This window comes from Petaurus breviceps, unplaced genomic scaffold (genome assembly GCF_028583685.1).
Source record: "Petaurus breviceps papuanus isolate PSGF00001 unplaced genomic scaffold, PetGlider_PUasm1.0 91041, whole genome shotgun sequence".
Taxonomy (NCBI): Eukaryota; Metazoa; Chordata; class Mammalia; order Diprotodontia; family Petauridae; genus Petaurus; species Petaurus breviceps.
The window spans coordinates 19,272,641-19,292,343 of record NW_027187400.1 but is presented as its reverse complement, the minus strand read 5'-3'; the positions used below and the strand labels follow the sequence as shown (position 1 = coordinate 19,292,343).

At 43.8% G+C, this 19,703-nt stretch overlaps 1 protein-coding gene across 3 annotated transcripts in view; it reads left to right on the top strand.

Moving 5' to 3' along the window:
* The window catches only part of KAZN (kazrin, periplakin interacting protein), a 635,662-nt gene that overhangs the window by 547,278 nt on the left and 68,681 nt on the right, over positions 1 to 19,703 (top strand). For all 3 annotated transcript variants that reach the window (XM_069078465.1, XM_069078464.1, XM_069078463.1), the window contains exons 5-8: positions 1,562 to 1,751; positions 8,236 to 8,366; positions 12,750 to 12,800; positions 15,425 to 15,548. In XM_069078465.1, the coding sequence (XP_068934566.1) occupies positions 1,562 to 1,751; positions 8,236 to 8,366; positions 12,750 to 12,800; positions 15,425 to 15,548 (496 nt within the window). The remainder of the gene's footprint in view (positions 1 to 1,561; positions 1,752 to 8,235; positions 8,367 to 12,749; positions 12,801 to 15,424; positions 15,549 to 19,703) is intronic.

Here is a 19,703-nt window from a genome sequence, read left to right as displayed (position 1 = left end):
TCCCAGTTCTGACATCCTGTGTTCTAAGGGCCCTTCCAGCTCTGACATCCTGTGCTCCAAGGGCCCTCCCAGCTCTGACATACTGTGTTCTGAAGGCTCTCCCAATTCTTTGGGTCTATGGCTCCTAGAGTCCAGCATTACCTTCCTAAAGGTGATCTCTGAAGAGTAGAGTGATGCTTTCCTTCCAGAATGCCTACACTGGGAACAGGAGCCATTTCCTAAGTCCTGGTTGAAGCCACATTCTGACTGAATCTCCATAATCACAAGCCACTAACTTGTGCCTCTGAATAGAAGGATGGAATAAGTTAAGCCCTAGACTTCTGGAATCATTGGCTCCTAGATTTAGAACTGGAAGGGACCCTTGAGGCCATCAGATCCAACCCCCTCGATTTAAGGGTGAGCAAACTGAAGGCCAGGGAACAGAAGGGACTTGTCTGACTTGCACTAAGTTTGAGAGGTAAGATTGAACCCGGGGTCTCCGTCCCCTAATCCAGGGTGCTCTCATTGCCTCTGATGGCTTCTGTCCTACCACATCTACTAGCAGGAGCTATCTTCCAGAAGTTGGCTTTCCTGCCCAAAAGAGCCAAAGACTTTGAGAAGCCCAGGGATGGAAGGGAGAGGGAAGAGGGACCTAGGAGGAGATGGGGCTGCTTGGTGGCAAAGTATAACATTGCTGAACAAACCAATCTGATGCCACCTTCAAGGGGCATCACTGTTGACCATATGTCCAGCTGCCTTGTCTCTCAGGCAGATGGGCAGGCCTCTGAGGGAATGGAACATCCCTTCTGCCCTGGTTTCACACCGTGTGTGTATGTGTGTGTGTGTGTGTGTGTGTGTGTGTGTGATTTGCTTTGCTTTATTAGAAAAAATACTTAGACAAGGGCTACAATCATCATGTCAGTTATGAATAACTTACAGGGACATGAATCAATAAAATAAAAATACAGATACAAATTATATATCCGATTATTGGCAATTTCATAACAAATTTAAGAACAATGGAGATTGTAGGTTACTTTATAAGTACAGAATAAAGTAACAGATGACGTGCTCCAGCAAAAGAACAGAAATGCAAAGAAAAACCCCAAAAAGAAATGCCTCATTGCAGCAGAGCTTATGTATAATATTCTTAAACAACCTTTCCAGACTGTCTCCCATTAGTAGGGCTGTAATTACACTTCTTTTAATTTCATCACTCATTTTTATTTCTAGAGAGCTTTTTAACCCACTAGAACCAAGAAGGCCTCATGTTTATTTAAAAAAAATTTTTTTTTAATTGCATCAATGCAAAATGCTCTGTGTATCATGAAAATTCACATTTTGGAACCAAAGGGCGAATTCTAATTTTTTGTCTCTTCTTTAAAAAATTTAGTTTTATACCCTTTTAATACCATTAGGGACAGTGCCCATGGAGGTGGTTGGCGCAGGGTTACTGATCACGGTAAAAGGCATAAAGACTTTCTGAAGATGGACTGCACAGGGGTGGGAATGCTGGTGGCAGTGCTGGTGTCAGAGCCCCAAATAATGCATCCTTTTTCTTTCTCTTCTCCTCTCTGCTCAGGCAAAGCAGTCCTTAGCCACCCTGACCAAGGACGTTCCCAAGCGGCATTCCCTTGCCATGCCCGGAGAGACAGTTCTCAATGGCAGTCAGGAATGGGTGATGCAGGCGGACCTCCCGCTGACCGCAGCCATCCGGCAGAGCCAGCAGACGCTCTACCACTCACATCCCCCCCACCCCACAGACCGGCAAGGTGAGTCCCAGCTGGGCCAACAGCAGTGGCCAGCTTTTAATGGAGAAAGGGAGAAAGCCAGTTCCTCTGGAAAGTTCTAGAAAAAAGCACCAATGTTCTAGCTCTCTGGCGCTCTGGCATTTGAACCCACTAGTGACCAATGGCCTAAACTCCTGAGCCCCATCTGAGGACAGACATGGGATTGAATCCTGCCTTTGCTCTCCCTTCCTCACCAACCCCAGGCAGAGGGCTTTACCTGTCTTGAGTTCTTGACATCTTCTGTCAGAGGTTCTGAACCTTGGGAATCCAGGCACTTGGTTTTTAAAAACATTTTTGATAATTGCATTTCAATATAATTGATTTCCTTTGTAATCCTCTGCTATTTACTTTATGCATAAAAAAAAATGGGGCAGCTAGGTGGTGCAGTGAATAGAGCACCGGCCCTGGAGTCAGGAGGACCCGAGTTCAAATACGGCCTCAGATGCTTGACACTTACTAGCGTGTGACCTTGGGCAAGTTTTGCCTAATTGCCTTGCCTTCCCCCCTCCAAAAAATAATTCCTCTTTAGAGGCATCCAAGTGTCTCAGCGTATAGAGCCCTGTACTTGAGTCAGGAAGACCTGCGTTCAAATCTGGTCTCAGACAGTTACAGCTGTATAACCCTGCACAAGTCACTTAACCCCCTCCTGCCTCAGTTTCCTCATATGTAAAATGAGGATAAAAAAAGCACTTACCTCCCAAGGTTGCTGTGAAGATAAAATGAGACAGTCTCTATAAAGCACTTAGCACAATGTCTGGCAAACATTAGGTGCTTAATAAATGCTTATTTATTCTTTATTCTGAAAAGGAGTCCATAGGCTTTTCCAGACTGCCAAAAGGGTCCAGGACAAGCAAAAGGTTTGGAACCCATGATCTATCTAGATGATCCCTAAGAACCCTCCAGTTTTCTGTCTTGAATCCTCAAACCCTGTGCCTGGCAGATTCTGTTTTGCCCCCTTTTATGATATTAATAATAACAACATCAACATATAATCATTGGCATCTACATAACTTTAAGATTTGCAAAGCCCCTGCCTCAGATGATCTCATCGAAGTGTCCTAACAGCCCCATGAAGTCAGTATTATTGTCCTCATTATGCTGAGAGAGAGGGAAGAAGTGACGTAGCCAGTAGTGAGAGCTAGCAGGTAGTGAGAGCTAGTGAGTATCATGGGTAAGCTGTGACCCCCTATCTTCCTGGTTCCAAGTCTGGTGCTCTGTCAACAAGATATAAAGGAAAGGTTGCCTCATTTGAGTGACAATGCAACAGGACCATATCAGACAGAAGGGGTGCAGGGGAGGTCAGTGGGTCTGTCCTTTCATTTTAATTCAGTAGATCAAGGCCACGAGCATGGAATGGGGGAGGCATGGCTAGATGGAAAGAGCTGAGGGTCCTAGCAAACTTCAGTTACCCCAGAAGGTGATTGGATGGCATCATCTCAGACTATATTAATAGAGTACAGGGGAAAGAGTGTAGCACACAGCACAGGACAGGGTGTCCCAAAAATCTTGGTGAAGTTTTAAATTTTAATAACTTCAAAGCTCTAAATGCTACAATTTGAAAGCCCCATCATTTGAAAGTTTAATTATTTCAGTTTATTTTCCATTTATATACTTTGGTGGATTTGGAGTGAATTCATTTGAAATTTTAACAAGACAGAGCTTCGAGTCCATATGACAGTTTCTCAGACCAGCAGATTGGGAAAAGACACCTCAGGCTCCTCATCCATCTTCATTAGACTTTTTCTTGTGGGGTCACGTCAAAACTGTCCTGTATTCATCAAAATCTCATTCTTTGGACGATCTTAAGGCAAGGGTTACAAATGCTGTCCTTTCAGTCGCTGAGCACCAGCTGATGAAAGATTTTTTTATCAAAGTTTGAAAGCTGCCAAGTCATGCATAGCACAAGATATATTAATTTTAATAAGAAAAATAAGTCTTTTTGCAATTTAAATAAATGATTTTTTTGGTAAGTTTGTAGCATTTATACTTCTGAAGTGATTAAAAGTTTAAAACCTCAGTAAGACATTTGAGAAGGGCAGCTAGTGGCACAGTGAATAGAGTTCTGGGCCTGAAGTCAGGAAAACTTATCAACTCCAGCCTCAGATACTTACTAGCTATGTGACCCTATTTGCCTCAGTTTCCTCATCTGTGAAATGAGCTGGAAAAGTGTCAGACACAACTGAAAGATGACTTGAACAACAAAGGCATTTGAGAAGAATCAGAGAAGACAGGCAGGCCTCATGACAATTATTATGTCTAATTCTGACCACTGCCCTCTAGGAGAATATAGGCTGGAGAGCATTCAGAAGCGGGGGCCCAGGATGTGAAAGCATGGCTCTATGAGCATCGGGAAAAGAAGCTGCTGAGATGAGAATACTGCAAGACAGAGCAGATACAGGATTGTACTTGGAGGAATTCAACAAGAATACCTGGGTTCAAATGCCTCTGTTGGCACTAACTAGCCATGTAACCCTGGGCAAACCTCCAGGCCTTTCTGGACTACACTTTCATATCTGTAAAAATCAGGGGAGTTGAACCCAATGGCACCTAACATTCCTTCCCAGCTTGAAATCTGTGGCCAGGTGTCAGACTTACAGGACATGGGAGCTGCTTTCAAGCATTTGAATCATTGCCACAGGAAGTGGGATTCACCATGTTCTCCCTGACCCATCAGGCACTTAGTACCTACCTGTTGAATTCAATGGAATGAATGGGTTCTGGTGGCCCAAGAGACCTTGATACTTCATTGTGCCGAGGTTCCCATGGGGCTGGTGTCTCTTTCTACTGAAACAGATCCCAACCCATCCATACCTCAGATTCTGGGTTCTTCTCACCCCTGTCTCTTTGAAGATCTCCCACCAATCCATTCAATGTGCTAGCGGGATCCCATTGATTCTTATCATATTTGGTGGATTCTAATGAAGAATTTCTTAAGGATTTGCTATGGATCAGACACTGACCTAGGCACTCAAGGCACAAAAATTAAACAGTCTCTCTCTTTGAGGGTCTTACATTTTGTTGGGGAAATAACATGGCCACATCAAAGTGTGTACAGAATGCATTCAAAATAAACTCAAGATAATTTTGAAGGAGAGAGTTTTTATAGACACTGGTGGAGAAAATACCCACATTCATAGAATCGATTCAGCCTAATCCAGCAAGCATTTCTTTAGTTATGAACACAGCTAGTAGGTGTCTGAGTCCAGATTGGAATTCAGGTCCCCCTAACTCCAGGGCTGGTGTTTTATCCACTGTACCACTAACTGCCCCTGCCAACAAGCATTTATTAAGTGTCTACTAAGTTGCCACCACCACCATGACCAACCACCATAATCATTGGCACTTTACTCCATACTAGATAGGGCCCGTGACATTTAGTAGATGTGGATATAAAAGTGAAGATTAAAAAGGGTCCTTGCCCTTGAAAGGCTTACATTCTACTCTGTGAAAACAATACATATACAGATAAGTAAATATACAATTAAATACAAGGTTGGGTTTTTTGGTGCAATGGGACATTGACAACTGGTGGCACTGGGAGAGTCCTCATGTTGGAGGAGAACCTTGAAGGAAGCTAGAGGTTTCAAGAGCCATGAGTGAGGGACCCCTTCAACATGAGCACTTTTCTGATGCCCCCAGCTGATAATGCCCGACTGCACTCAGAAATTGTTAATGATGCATTCCAGATGGGGGAACAGCTTGTTCAGAGATCCAGAGATAGGAGGTGGATGTCCCGTACAGGAAACACCAAGTTAGTAAGCATAGCTGGAACACAGAGCACCTTCGTGGGGAGTCATTATGAAAAGATGGCTTGGAATCAGATTGTGAAGGGCTGTAAAGACCGAAAAGAATCAATCAAATCAACAAGTATTTATTAAGCCATCACTATGTGCCAGGCGCTACGAATACAAAAGAAATGAAAACATGGTCCCTTCTCATGGAGCTCGCATTCTAACGTGTTATGCTAGAAGGCATAGGGAGCCCCTGAAGCTTCTCAAACAGAGGAGTAATACAGTCAGATCTGTACTTTAGGAACGTGAATTGGTTGCTGATTGGAGAATGTTTTGAAGAGGGAAAAGACCTGGAAGCAGGGAGACTGGTAATAAAACTATCCAGGTTAGAGGAGATGGGGCTGGGCAATCTCAGAGCTCCTGTGAACTTCAGATGCCCTCTAGTCTGACCTGTGACCTGAACTAGAATTTCTTTTACAATATTGAAAACAAGCAGCCTTCTACTTGAAGACCTGCAGTGGTGATGATGATGGTGGTGGTGGTGGTACCTAGCACTTAGATAGTACCTTCTGTGCTCCAAGCACTTTGTTAATATCTCATTTGATGCTCAGGATCTAACTACCTCCTGAGACTGTCCCATTCTGCTTTGGGTTAGCTCTCGTTATCTGGGGGTTAAGGGGTTGGGTTTTTGCTCGTATGTTTGTTTTCTTTGGACACTGAGGGGGACTGTGGATCTTCTGGAGTATATAGAGAGTCTGATTTTACCTGCAGCTGTATGAGGTGTCTGAAAGCAAGGCCATCTTTGACTTGATGGATTGCTAGAGTTAGCAGGGATACCTAGGTGGCACAGTGGATAGAACAGTGGGCCTGGAGTCAGGAAGACTCATTTTCCTGAGTTCAGTTCTGGCCCCAGTCATTTACTAGCTGTGTGACCCTGGGCAAGTCACTTTACCCTGTTTGCCTCAGTTTCCTCATCTGTAAAACAAGCTGGAGAAGAAAATGGCGAACCCCTCCAGCCTCTTTGCCAAGAAAACCCCAAATAGGGTCACAAAGAGTTGGACAGGACTGAAAAATGACTGAACAACAATAAAAGGGTTAGCAGAGGTGAGTGGGGTCCTTGAGCTTCCCCACAGTGGGCTGATCAATTCAGCCCTTGGTTGAAGCAAAGGAGTGATCTTTAATTTTGTGAACTGTTTCCCAACCACTGGGCCTGAACCCCTCAGAGCATCCTGAAGCCAAGTCCTCTTTATTGGACTTGTACCTCGAGCCCTGTCTGGTAGGGAGTGAAGTGACATTGATTATGGTAGTAGGTCATGATGGTGGTGGCAAGCCATCAGTCAATTTAAAAAGCATTTATTAAGTGATTGGGATCAGGATACCAAGAAAGGCCAAAGCCAGCTTGTCTCTTCAAGGAGCTCCCATTCTAACACTAGCAGCTGAAGGGGCAATATGGTGTGATAGGTTAAAAACTGACATCAGAGTCAAGAGAACTTGGGTTTAAGTCCTATCTCTGACATCCTGCCTGGGTGATCATGGGAGAGTCACCTCACTTCTCAGGGCCCTAGGTAGCTCTCGAAGGTTACAGATGAGTTACTACCTCTCTACATTGGTAAAAGGAGTTTCCCTACTGGGAGCCCCACCAAGTGGATGAAATCGTGACAGTAGAACACCACATGGCCCACTATGCTTAGAGTACCCCAGAGTGTTCAGGGAAGGAAAAGGGCAGTGGACAGAATTCAAGTCAGTTTGGTAAATGTTTCTCAAGCCTGACATGGTGGTAAGAGAACCCAGCTCAGAGTCAGTAGGGTTCTAAGTTCAAACCCCACCTCTTGCTAGCTCTGCAACTTTGGTCAAATCCCTTTAGCTATCTGGACATCAGTTTCCTCATCTATGAAATGGGAATAATTTAATACCAATGGTATATATCTCACAGGGGCAAGTGAGATCATGGATATAAAGTACTTTGTAAGTCTTAAAGTCCTACACTTTAGCCAAGAAATCGTCCTTGACCTCACAAAGATGTACACAGTCTCATCGTGGGACAAGGCATAAATATAAATAGCTATAATGTAATTATAATTCTATTTGATGTAATATATAAATTATAATTTACATAAATATAAATAACTATAATAGGTGATAATTCAAGCCTAATGGAAAGAGTGCTGAATTTGGAGTTAAATGACCTAAATTTAAATCCTGGGTCTGCCACTTAACTAGTTGGGTGATTTTGGGCAAGTCACTGAACTGGGGTTTCCTCATTTATAAAATAGAAGGGGAGGGCCTAGGTGACCTCTAAATTTCCTTCCAGCGCTAAGTCTGTACTTCCATGGTCGTATGACACTGCTGGCTAGATGAAGCTGGGCAAGTCATTTAGGTTCTGTAAGACTCAGTTTCCTCATCTGTACAATGGGAATATAATACCTACCTCACAGGCTCAAATATGCATAAAGCACTTTGAAATAATAAAGTACCATGGAAATGCCCATCATCATCATTATCATTATTGTTATTATGGATATTATTATAATTATTATGATATCTAATGTGTTTGGGAGTGTTTGGGAAAACAAAGTGGGTAGAGGGTTGGTATTAAAGGAAGAAAAAAGTCACTCCATGGAGTCGGGTGTACGTGTGAAGGGTGAACCTGGAGAAGCTCTTGGGGGAATAAGGACAGTAGAACCAGCATCGTTTCCTTCTGTTCCCTTCCTTACTCGTTGTTTCCCAATTTCCAGCTGTCAGGGTGAGCCCCTGTCATTCTCGGCAGCCTTCCATCATCTCTGACGCATCTGCAGCTGAAGGAGACCGGTCATCAACGCCAAGTGACATCAACTCCCCTCGTCACCGGACACACTCCCTCTGCAATGTAAGGCCAGTGGGGGTAGGGTCCTTGTCTTCCCTGGCCTTTCATGTCACTCCCGCTCCAACTGCTTCTGTCCCCTTCCCCCACATCCTCAAAACAGAGCACAGAGTGGGGTTGGCAGAAGGAGGACCCTCCTCTTCCTCCTCCTCCTCTTCCTCTTTTTTTCCTCTTTCCCTCCCTCTTTTGCTTCCTCAGTCCCTCCCTTCTTCAGTGAGAACATTCAGGCTTCTGCCTTTCACTCCAGGCCAACCCAGTGAAATCACCGTAGCCCTTTGGTTCATTTGTCTAGCATTTCATATTCCCTTTCTTCCTGCTGTAGGAGCACTGGGGTGTGGAAGAATAGAAAAGAATGGAGATTGTTTGCTATCATTGCCTCAGGGAGGATAGGGGAGTGAAGAACTCTCTGAGCCCTGCCTCTCCATTATAATTAGGAGTAAGAAAAAGTCATTATTGCCAACCTGACCCAGCGCCATTGTCCATGTAGCCCCATGGATGGATGGACGGATCGATCAATCAATGGAAAAGCATTTATTAAGTGCTTACTGTGTGCCAAGCACTGTGCTAAGTGCTGGAGATACAAAAATACAAAGGCAAAGACAGGTCTGGCCTTCAGAGAGCTTACATTCCATCAGTGTAAGACGATACACAAAAGCCAGGGGCAGCCAAGGAGATACCTGGTCTGGAAAGCTGTAAGAATAGTGAACATGGGGAAGTAGATTAGCACACTTTTTTTCCAGGAGCAGAAACAGTTGGTTTGATTATGATTAAAAGGACCAGTTTCTGGCAGGGCATAGTTGGCCTCTCAGATGGTCTCAGAGGACTAGGGACCTCTCCAGAGTATTTGCCTTCAATTCAGTTATGTTCAATAAATATTTATTAAGAACTGATTATGTACCAGAGAGTCAGGGTAGCCTAATGGATAGGAGACAAGCCTGGAGAACCAGGAAAGCCTGGGTTCAAGCCCTAACTGACACAAACTGGCTCTGTGACTCTAGGCAACTCAATGAACCTCTCAATGCCCATTACTTATGGGCATTGAATGCCCAAGGGCATTCTCTAAGACTGTAGGTTATTTACAACAGTTATCAAACGTCTCCAGTCAAACTCCCAGTACAGCCAAATCAGATTAAAATGTAATTGGGAAATGTTTAACAAGATAAATAAGAATACAACATAAATAATGTTAATTTGTGATCATCTGAGTCAGTACGGTCACACAAAGAATTATTTCTCTCTAAGTTTAAAGCCATCGATTTACAAGTAGCCATCCTATTGGTAGAGAGAATTTCTAGTCCCAATGAAATCACAAGTGTAGAGCAAAAAATCAAATTAAACAACCACGTCCAAGGCATTGGGCTTGGAGGTAAGAATACAAAGACAAAAGAAAACCAGTCTTTACCATTGTGCACTGTCCATTCCACTTATTTACCTGGATCAGTAAGTAGGAGAGACTTTGAGGAAGGGGGACACATTAACAAATGTGATCAAGAAGGGCAACTTGTAAATGTGAATCCATTATCCAAAAATAATCTTAAACTTAAATTTAAGTTATTTCTGTCTTCAGCCTATCCCACCTATTTGAATGTAGTCGATGAGTTTGGGCCTTGTAGAGGCTCTACTGGCCCAGGCTGATATCCCACCAGGCTGGGAGAGGCTTCCAAAATATCTGCCTGTTGGAAACTACTCCCTTTCGCACCCTCATCTGCCCTGTGTTCTCCTAAGATTCCAGATCCTCTCCTGCTCTGGCCTCAACCCCTCAAGTAAGATGTCTATAGGTTTGGGTTGGCACAATCAGAATATTGTTTTTGCCACCAGAATACAATATTCCCTTGGCTGTAATTTTTTTTTTTTTGGTCCAAGCATCCAGGTTTCCCAAAGGTATAGGAGAGTCTTCAATTATTGTATACACTTCTATAACTAGACAGTGTACAGATGTAGTGAATAGACAGACCCCTACCCTGAGAGTGAAAGGATCAAGGTTCTCTGGTCTTGGCCCTGCCGTTCATTGCCTGTGTGATTTGGGGCAAGATGTTTCAGTTTTCTGTGCCTCATTTACCTTATCTGTAAAATAATAATATGAATACCTGTCTTAAATGTCCCATGTGACTGGGATAATGTTTAGAGGTACTTTTTTAAATGTCAGGTGTTATACAAATGTCAGGTGTTAGCAATAAAAGCAATAGCTTTCTATAGAAAAATCTCTCTTTGTTGAAACCAGCTAGCCCAAATTAGGTGCCTCATTGAGGTGTGAAGAGCCTGAGGTCTCAAAGGTCTGTGCCCAGGCAGGCTTCTAGGCTAAATTGAAGAGGTTCAGTTTGGGGGTTTGGTGTTGATCTCTGCCGGCCATGTAAGGACCAACCTGGCTGAGTTCAGAGAGGTTTATCACCAGATGACTGCCGGGAAGCCTGGCAATTGATGAGTTCTGACTGCTACATCAGCATGCCATTTGGGGCGGGCACTTAGGCAGAAGCTTTGAAACATGGGATTGTTGATGTTTTTCTTTAAATCTCATTGAAAGTTTGAATAGTTTAGATTGGTAGGCTGAGGGTCTGTATCCAGAGCCCTCCATCTACCCCAGGAATTATGAGCTAGTCTTTTATTTATATACATGTATACCTATAACATATATGTGGGGGGGGGAGTGTGCAGGGGTGGTATTTTACTTTTCCCCAGTTACATGTCAGAACAATTTTTAACATTCATTTTTAAAACTTTGAGTTCCAAGTTGTCACCCCTCCTTTCCATCCCCTTCATTGAGAAGACAAGCAATTGAGTATAGGTTACACATGTGTATTCATGCAAAACAATTCCATAATAATCATGTTGTGAAAGAAAATATAGACCAAAAAATCAAGAAAAGTTAAAAAAAAGTTTTAAAAAAGTACACTTCAATCTGTATTCAGACACCAACAGTTCTTTCTCTGGGGATGGATGGCGTTTTTCATCATAAGTCCTTCAGAGTTGTCTTGGATCATTGTACTGCTGAGAATAGCTAAGTCATTACCGGCTGATCATCTTACAATATTTCTGTTACTGTGCACACAGCACATTTCATTTTGCATCAGCCCATGTAAGTCTTTCCAGGTTTTCCTGAAAGCATCCTGCTCATCATTTCTTATAGTACAACAGCATTCCATCATAATCTTATACTACAACTTGTGCAGCCATTCCCCAATTAATGGGCAGCCCTTCAACTTCTAATTCTTTGACCCCATAAAAGAGCTGCTATAAATATTTTTGTACATATAGGTCTTTTTCCTTTTTTATTTCTATACCTTTTTGGATACAGACCTAGTAGTGGTATTGCCAGGTCAAATTTATAGCCCTTTGGGCATAGTTCCAAATTGTTCTACAGAATAGTTGTATCAGTTCACAACTCCACCAACAGTGAGCTACTCTATAAAGAAGCCTGATGACATTCTCTCTGTCTCAGTACTGGCTATAGAGTAAGAGGGTTTGGGTTCTAATTCCACCTCTGACACATACTAACTATATATGGGTTTTCCATGTGTGGTCTTGCCCTGTAAAATGAAAGGATTGGACTCAGTGGCCTCCAACGTCCTTTCCACTCTGGTCAGTCATCATTAAACCCTTATTGTGTACTAGTGCTGTGCTAAGGTCTAGAGATACAAGGAAAGGAAAGTCCCTGCCCTTAAGAGGCTCCCATTCTGCTAGGAGAGACAACTTTCAAACAGCTATGTACATATGAAGTATATAAGGTATAAGTGAAAAATAACCCAAAGGGAAAGGCCTAGCAAATGGGGAGGCCCGGGGAAGCTCAGGCAGGTTTGCCATGGGGAAAAGACTTCTTACAGAAGGTAGAAATTGAACTCAGTCTTGAAGGAAGCCAGAGAAAATAAGAGATGGCAACGAGAAGGGAGGAATAGGGCCCAGCCAGTGCAAATGCAGAGAGGTGGGAGATAGGATGTCCTGTGTGAGCAGTAGAAAGGAGGCTAGTATAGCTGGATCATAGAGTAGTACATAGAGAGAAGTAAAATGTGAGGGGGTAGGGAAAAACGGGGAGGTGGGAAGGCTCCAGGTTATTGATGGATTAGCTTATATGCACATGGGTTCTTAGCTTAGCCCAGGTCACTGAAGGTATGCATGGTAGCCATGGAGATAATTACCTCTATCTTTAGAAGTAATGGGAGTCCCCCTTCATTGGTGGGCTTCAATCCAAAGCCAAAGGACTACTAATTAGACATGTAAAGATGGCTTTTGCAGTACCTTGATGGCTGTTGAGGTATTCTCTGATTCTAATGATGGGAGCAGGAGGAGATGGGATGTTTTCTTCTGGAATATATAGTCTCTATAGGGAACCCTTGGTCACGGGGGTCTGTGATTATGTTACATCCATCAACTGAATTTCTCTCTTTCTGCTGATAGGGGGACAGCCCTGGACCCGTACAGAAGAATTTACACAACCCAATTGTACAGGTAGGCTGGAGTACCCCTAATCAACTGTGCCCTCTTTGACCCAATACCAAATTACCTTACCCCATGGCACCTCTTCACCAGAGGACCCCGCATCTCATCCACCTTCACAACACACCTGCAAGGTCCCACTTTCCATCTTTGCAGATGGAGGAAGCAGAGATAAAGCAGCAGGGTACAGGGGACAAATGGAAGGATTTGGAATCGGGGACCCGGGTTTAAATTCTCCCTCTGATACTTACATTCTTTGTGACCATGGATAACTCACTCTCTGGGCTTCTATTTCCTCTTTAAAATAAGGGGGTTGGACCAAATGACCTCAGAAAGTCCCTTCTGGCTCTAAATCTCTCACCCTATGATTGAGAAGGTTGAGAATGTCAAGTAAAAAAAAAAAATAAGCACCTACTCCGTGTTAGTCGCTGTGATAAGGCAGAAGATCTACAGAAAGGCAAAAAAAATCCCTGCCCTCAAGAAACTCACAGTTCAATGGGAGAATCAATATGCCAACAACCTATAAATGGATAAATTGGAGCTGATCAACAGGGGGGAGGCACTAGAACTAAGAAGGATGGGCAAAGGCTTTCTGTAGAAGGTGAGATTAAAACAACAGTTCCCGTTTACATATGGTGTCTTGAGGTTTTCAAAGTGATTTCCTCATGACAATAGCCCTAGGAAATAACTAGCCCAAGGGTGATTATTTTTCCCATTTGATCAATGAATAAATAAGAAGAAAGACATGAACCTGAGCCTCTCCATTCTAGGCCCTCCCTAAGAACTCAGCTACGTCTCCCATTCCTAGGCTAATTCTGCAACCTTATGGAATCATGAGATTGTGGAGCCAACCTACTCATTTCCTAGAGGAGGAAACTGAGGCTCAGAGCCAGAGAAAGCCATGCCCAGTACCCGCAGGAAATAAGAAACCAAGTCACAATTCAGCCTGGGAAGCGGTACACAGCATAACAGAACCAGGGGTGACTCTGAAGTCAGAAGACGTGGCTTTGAATTTCAGCTCTGCCACATGTTACCTGGTGATCTCAGACAGCGAGCATTTATGAAGCACCTACTATGGGCCAAACTGTGTGCTAAGTGCTAAAGATACAAAGAAAGGTAAAAAAAACTGTCCCTACTCTCAATGAGCTGAGGATCTAATGGGGGAGACAGCATGCAAGTAGCTACGTGTATGTAAGCTGTGTACAGGTTAAATTGGAGGTGATCAATAGGGAGTACACTTGCTTTAAGCAATGGGTGCTTAACCTCTCTGGACCTCAGTTTCCTCATCTGTAAAATGAGAAGGTTGGGTTAGATGGCCCCTAAGGTTTCTTCCTGCTATGGATCCAGGACCTTGGGATTTTCTCTGACCCTAAAGCCTGCGGACCGTTCTTCTTCAAGAAGGAGTGGGCTCCCTGCCATTGGAGGTCTTTGAGTGAAAGCTAGATAACTGTTTGTTGGGGATATCTGGTCCTTGTTCCTGTTTTAGTGCTTGCTGGACCAGATGGCCCCTGAGGTCTTTTCCCAACCTCTGCTATTGAAGGCTTCTGTACAAGTCAGAATCAGCCATGTATATCTGCGTCTGCCTCACTCAGGTAGTTCAGAAAGCTTTTGAAAAGCCTGAGAAAATGGAATCCAAGTCATCATTTCATAGGGTCCATGGAGCTAGAAGGAGCTTGACTAGAGGTCATGTAGGCCGACCACCTTCTTTTAGAACTATTTCTCATTGCTTGACCTTCTAACGATAGATAGAGATGATAGCCTTCCTTTTGAATCCATCTTCCCTTGGGAGTTGGTGGGTTCTTGTATCCTTCTTCACTGTTTGAATTCATTAATGATCTGGAAACCAGGACTGATATGCACTGGGACTGTGCCACTCAGTGAGCACATAACCTTGGATGTCGCTTCTGTGGGCCTCGGTTCTCAGACATCTGGGAAATGGGGGCTTTGGACTAGGTGATATCCAAGGTCCACCTGCATTTTATAAAGTGCCAAACGTGGGACTCACGAGACCTGCTTTTGAATCTTGCTTCTGGCACTTACTAGTTGTGTGAACTTAGACAAATCACATCCCCTCCTGCACAAAGTCAATCATACTACATATTTACCTACCCTCAAGGTAAAAGAAAGCGTTTTCTTTTGTAAATTTTATAGCGCTATAGAAATGCGAGAAGATATAATATTTTTGTTCAGTCATTTCATTTTATGTCCAGCTCTTTGTGACCCCATATGGGGTTTTCTTGGCAAAGATGCTAGAGTGGTTGGCCATCTCCTTCTCCAGCTCATTTGACAGATGAGGAAACTGAGGCCAACAGGATGAAAAGACTTGCCCAAGGTCACACAACTAACAAGGGTCTACCAGATTTGAACTCATGAAGAGGAGTCTTCCTAATTCCAAGTTCAGAATTCTGTGCCTTATGGCACCGTCTGGTGGTGCTGAAGAGATATAATAATTATTACCATTATTTCTCTTCTGTGATTTCTGTGTCTAGAACCACTATTGTAAAGTCCCATCCAATGTTAGGTTTCCTTCAAAAGTAAGGTAATGCTGTTAACTGCTGTCTGTTCCCATAAGCAACTTTGTGGCATCTAACTGCATTTCCTTCTTCTCTCCTGCCTTTCCCCCTCAACTTTCTTAGTCACTAGAGGATCTTGAAGACCAAAAAAGGAAAAAGAAGAAAGAGAAGATGGGATTCGGCTCCATCTCCCGGGTCTTTGCCAGAGGGAAGCAGCGGAAATCCCTCGATCCAGGCCTCTTTGATGGTACTGCCCCTGATTATTACATTGAGGAGGACGCGGATTGGTGATAACCCGCCTCCGACTGCTGCCCATGTATGTGTGTGTTCGCGTGCGTGTATGTGCGCCAGGTGCGTCTGTGTGCGTGGGGATGTGTCTAACATCAAGAAAAACAAGAAGTGTGAGCCCCTTCCTCCCCTCCGCGGCCACCTCTGTAACTGATGTATATATTACAAACTATGTGTGAATATGTTAACTGTTTGTTGTCTTTGGAGCGATGTAGGTGTGTTGTTTTCTGATTTCTTTTTGTTGTCGTTGGTTTCTTTTTTTTTTTCTTTTTAATGTTCGGGGCTTTATTTTTTGTTTTGTTTTAATCTTTTTTGTTGTTCATTTGGGGGTTTTTTCTGTTTTTTTTCCCTTTTTTTTGCACCCCTTCTTTTATGAAACTTGAAGGACTGCTGTGTATTTGTAAATAATGAAAAATTCGTGTGCACCTCGTGCTTGTAAACGTCTCTTGTCCAAACCGCTCTTGCTGGAGCCCAACCTTGTGGTGCGTTCTGTATCTGGTCTGTTTCCCCCCACCCACCCCCCAGTGTGAGCGTTGGGGGGGGAGTGGGGTCCTGAGAGTGCACAGGGCACTCAGTGCCTCAGTCACATTAACAACAAAAATGCCAATCCCATCCTGGCAGGGTATGTTGTCCACAAAGACTAATGAGCCCAGCCAAGTGGCTGTCTTCTTGGCTGGGTTCATAGGAGAATTAAAAAAAAAATAGGCTCTTTTTAATGGCCTACCAGTTTTTAAATTTTTTTTTCTTTAAGAAGGAAAAAAAATTGTTTCATTTAATTTATTTGCACAAAATCAGAAAACTTATTCTATCTAAATTATTGCATAAATATTGGAATTTCTATTTTTCCAAGGGGTGGGAGGGAGGTGGGTGTGTTTCTATTGCCTGTATGTTCTATATCACGCTGCCGCCAAATAGAGATAGCGTTTAAGATGGCCGGAGCCCAGGGAACATGTGATTTCAACCTCTTGTATTTTCTCCGGCATTTTTCTGTTCCTCCTCCCCATCTCTCTCTGTCTCATGAACATTCTCTCTAACCTCCTCCCCCAGGCTAGACCCACACATAGCCTCAGTCTGGTCTGTCTGTATTAATTCATCCAGAGCATCAAATGCTGATCACAGGGGTGGCCTGGCCACAGGTGAGCAAAAGGAGTGGGGCATATGGAGTTCGATACCTGTCTGAGAGCTGAGCAGACATCAGTATTGCCAGGGTCGGCCAAGTGGTGAGCTCCCCGCCACCCTGAGGGGACTTCAAGTTCCTCTCCATGTCCGCATCTTTTCTCTGCTCCTTTTTAAGTCTGTTCATCCACTCTTTAAGAGTAGAGGACAGAGTGTCTCCAAGGGAGTCATGGCACCCATCCCAAGGGAATACTGTGCCAAGTGTATTTCTCCAGCATGGGGGACCCATTCCATGCCAAATGTCTGTCTTTTAGTCCCATGGCACTTCAACAAAACTCCCTGGGCCTCTTTCTGTCTCATCATCCATCCCACACTGCAACAGGTGAGCCTTAGCAACCCAGGTAGGAAGAGCTGTCTGTGAGTGGCCTCTCTCAGAGCTTCTGGAGGCATTGTCCACACCCCACCCACCCACCCATCCCCTTGATCACATTTCATAAGCTAAAGGGCTGTGTGCGTTGATGATGGTGGGCCAATCGTGGTCTGCCTGAGGTCTCAAAACAGATGGCCAATTTTCTTTTTAACTGTGATTTACCCACCTCGACCCCCCCCCCCCCTCACCCTCTCTATTAATACAACTCAGAGTCAGGTGTATACTGCAGATGACTGCACGCCATGCTTCCTGCTGACCATACCATTTAAAGCTCTTTAAAGTCGACCATGTACTAAGTTCTAGGAAGCCAGTTTGCTTAAATAATTCCTCTCAGTGTGCCCTCTTTAAAAAGGGATATTTTATCTTCAAGCTATAGAGCAAAGCAAACCTTGGCATGACAAGCTAGCTTCTAGATTTCTTTTGGATGGGATGAGCAGTTTGGGGAAAGGGAATGTGGGAAGCCCCAAGGAGTCTCGGGATAGGGACTTCAGACTCGCCCTGCTTTAGCAAAGGGATCTGGCCTGGGTCTGGGGGGGGAGACTGCCCTTACCAGCATCCGTCACTATGGAGGAAGAGTCTAGAAAACATTTTATCCCCCATGAATTTCCTTTCATTTCCTTTCCCCGTTATTTTTTTTTTTCCTTAATAGAGAAAACAAAACAGCCTCTCCTGGTAATGACTTAGTAGTTCCTGTTCATTTCAGTTTTTTTTTTAATAATTCTAAAAGTTACTAAGAGGATGATTTATTTAAGAGAAGTATGACAAATAGCATATGAGTTATGGGTAACATTAGATAATAATAACCTTTCCTGTGGGAAAGGTTTCTTGAAGGCATGGATGCAAATATAAAAATATAAAAAAATCTAAATAAAGCTTATTTTAAAATATGGTTGAATTCTATGTCATTTGATTGTTTCGATTTTCCTCCAGGGTGGGGAGTCTGCCAGCTCAGGGTGTTCCTCCCCTCCCCACCCCCCAACATAGTCTGAACCTTGGAATTCCAGGGCTAGGTCTGGGAAAGCCGGGCTGAATGTGACCCCACTGGGAAGGGAGCACCCCTCCCCAGCTGTTTGCTCAATGGGCATCCAGGTAGATGCCTTCCAGACTAATTCATAGGTGAACTCAGAGCAGACCTCCCCCCCGCCAAAAAAGAGAGAGAAATAGAAAGAGCACCCTAAATTCTACCAGGCTAGCTTGACCAAGCAGTGCTTGTGGTCTAGTAGGAACTGAGGGGCTAGGTATGAATGCAAGCTCTGACACTTACAAGCTGTGTGACCATGGGCAAGTCTCTTAATTTCATATTCCCCATCTGTAAAATGAGGGAGTTGGCCCCAGACGATTTTATCTAAAGGCCCGTCCAGCCCCAAACACTTCAGAATGTCAGGGCTGCCAAATTCTGATGCCCATACGGCTGGAGCTACCCTTGTTTAAGAGTTTCATATCTTCAGGAATTCTAGATGGGGCACAGACAGGTCCAAAGAGCCAGAGTTCCATGGGGATTGGGGCATGGTGTCCATGGGCTGCTCCCCGAAACCTTCAAGGCAGGGATTCAAATTGAGGTTTTCCCTGACCTCTTCCCATCTTACCACTCTGCCTTAAGAAAGCCCAACACAAGAGAAAAGATCACTGGATCAGAAGTCAGGGACCCAGGATTCGAATCCTGCCTCCACTTAATAATGTGTGGATCTAGGGCAAGTCATCCCTTTACCTCAGTTTCCTCGTCTGCAAAATTTGCATGAGAGATTTTGGAAGGGATCCCCAAGGCTGTAATAAGCCAAAGCTGACCAAATCAGTCTGTGAGCTTAGTTTCAAAATTATAGGATTAAAATGAAATGAGTCCATCCATCAGCAATAGAGGACTTACCTGGCCATGACAAGGGAAGGCTATTCAAGACCTTCCTAGTGCATGTCAGTCACTTCCTTGGGGCTCTTCTGTACCCAGGTAATTCAGGGCTGCATCTCTTACCTAAGTCTTAGTGCCCTGAGCCAAATGAGTCTTAAATACAGTTTAAAAGGCTTAAAAAAAAAAAAGAACTAAGGGGCAGCTAGGTGACACAGTGAATAGAGCACTGGCCCTGGAGTCAGGAGGACCTGAGTTCAAATCTGACCTCAGACACTTAACACAAAAACTAAATCTGTGTGACCTTGGGCAAGTCACAACCCCAATTGCCCTATATTCCCCCCTCCAAAAAGCAAAAAAATGAAAATTTTTAAAAAAAGAACGAACCTGTGCCCCATGGCAAGGGACTGTCATCATATGGAGAAGGAAAATGAGGGAATTTTTCCCAAGATCACCAAGGTAGTAAGTAGCCAAGGCAGCAGGATTCGAACTCACATCCTTTGCATCCAAAACCAGTGCTTTTTCGGCTGGATCACAATGAAGCAATGGCCTTCCAGTTCTAAATCTAGGAAGGTGTCATTAACCAGATAATAATTTATTAAAAAGCTTGAAGTTTTTAAAAGTATGTACATTTTCTCTTTTGGCCCTCACAACAGTAGTATTGTTATATCTGCACTTTAAAGAAGGGGAAACTGAGGCTTACAGAGATGAGGGCCAGAATCACCCAA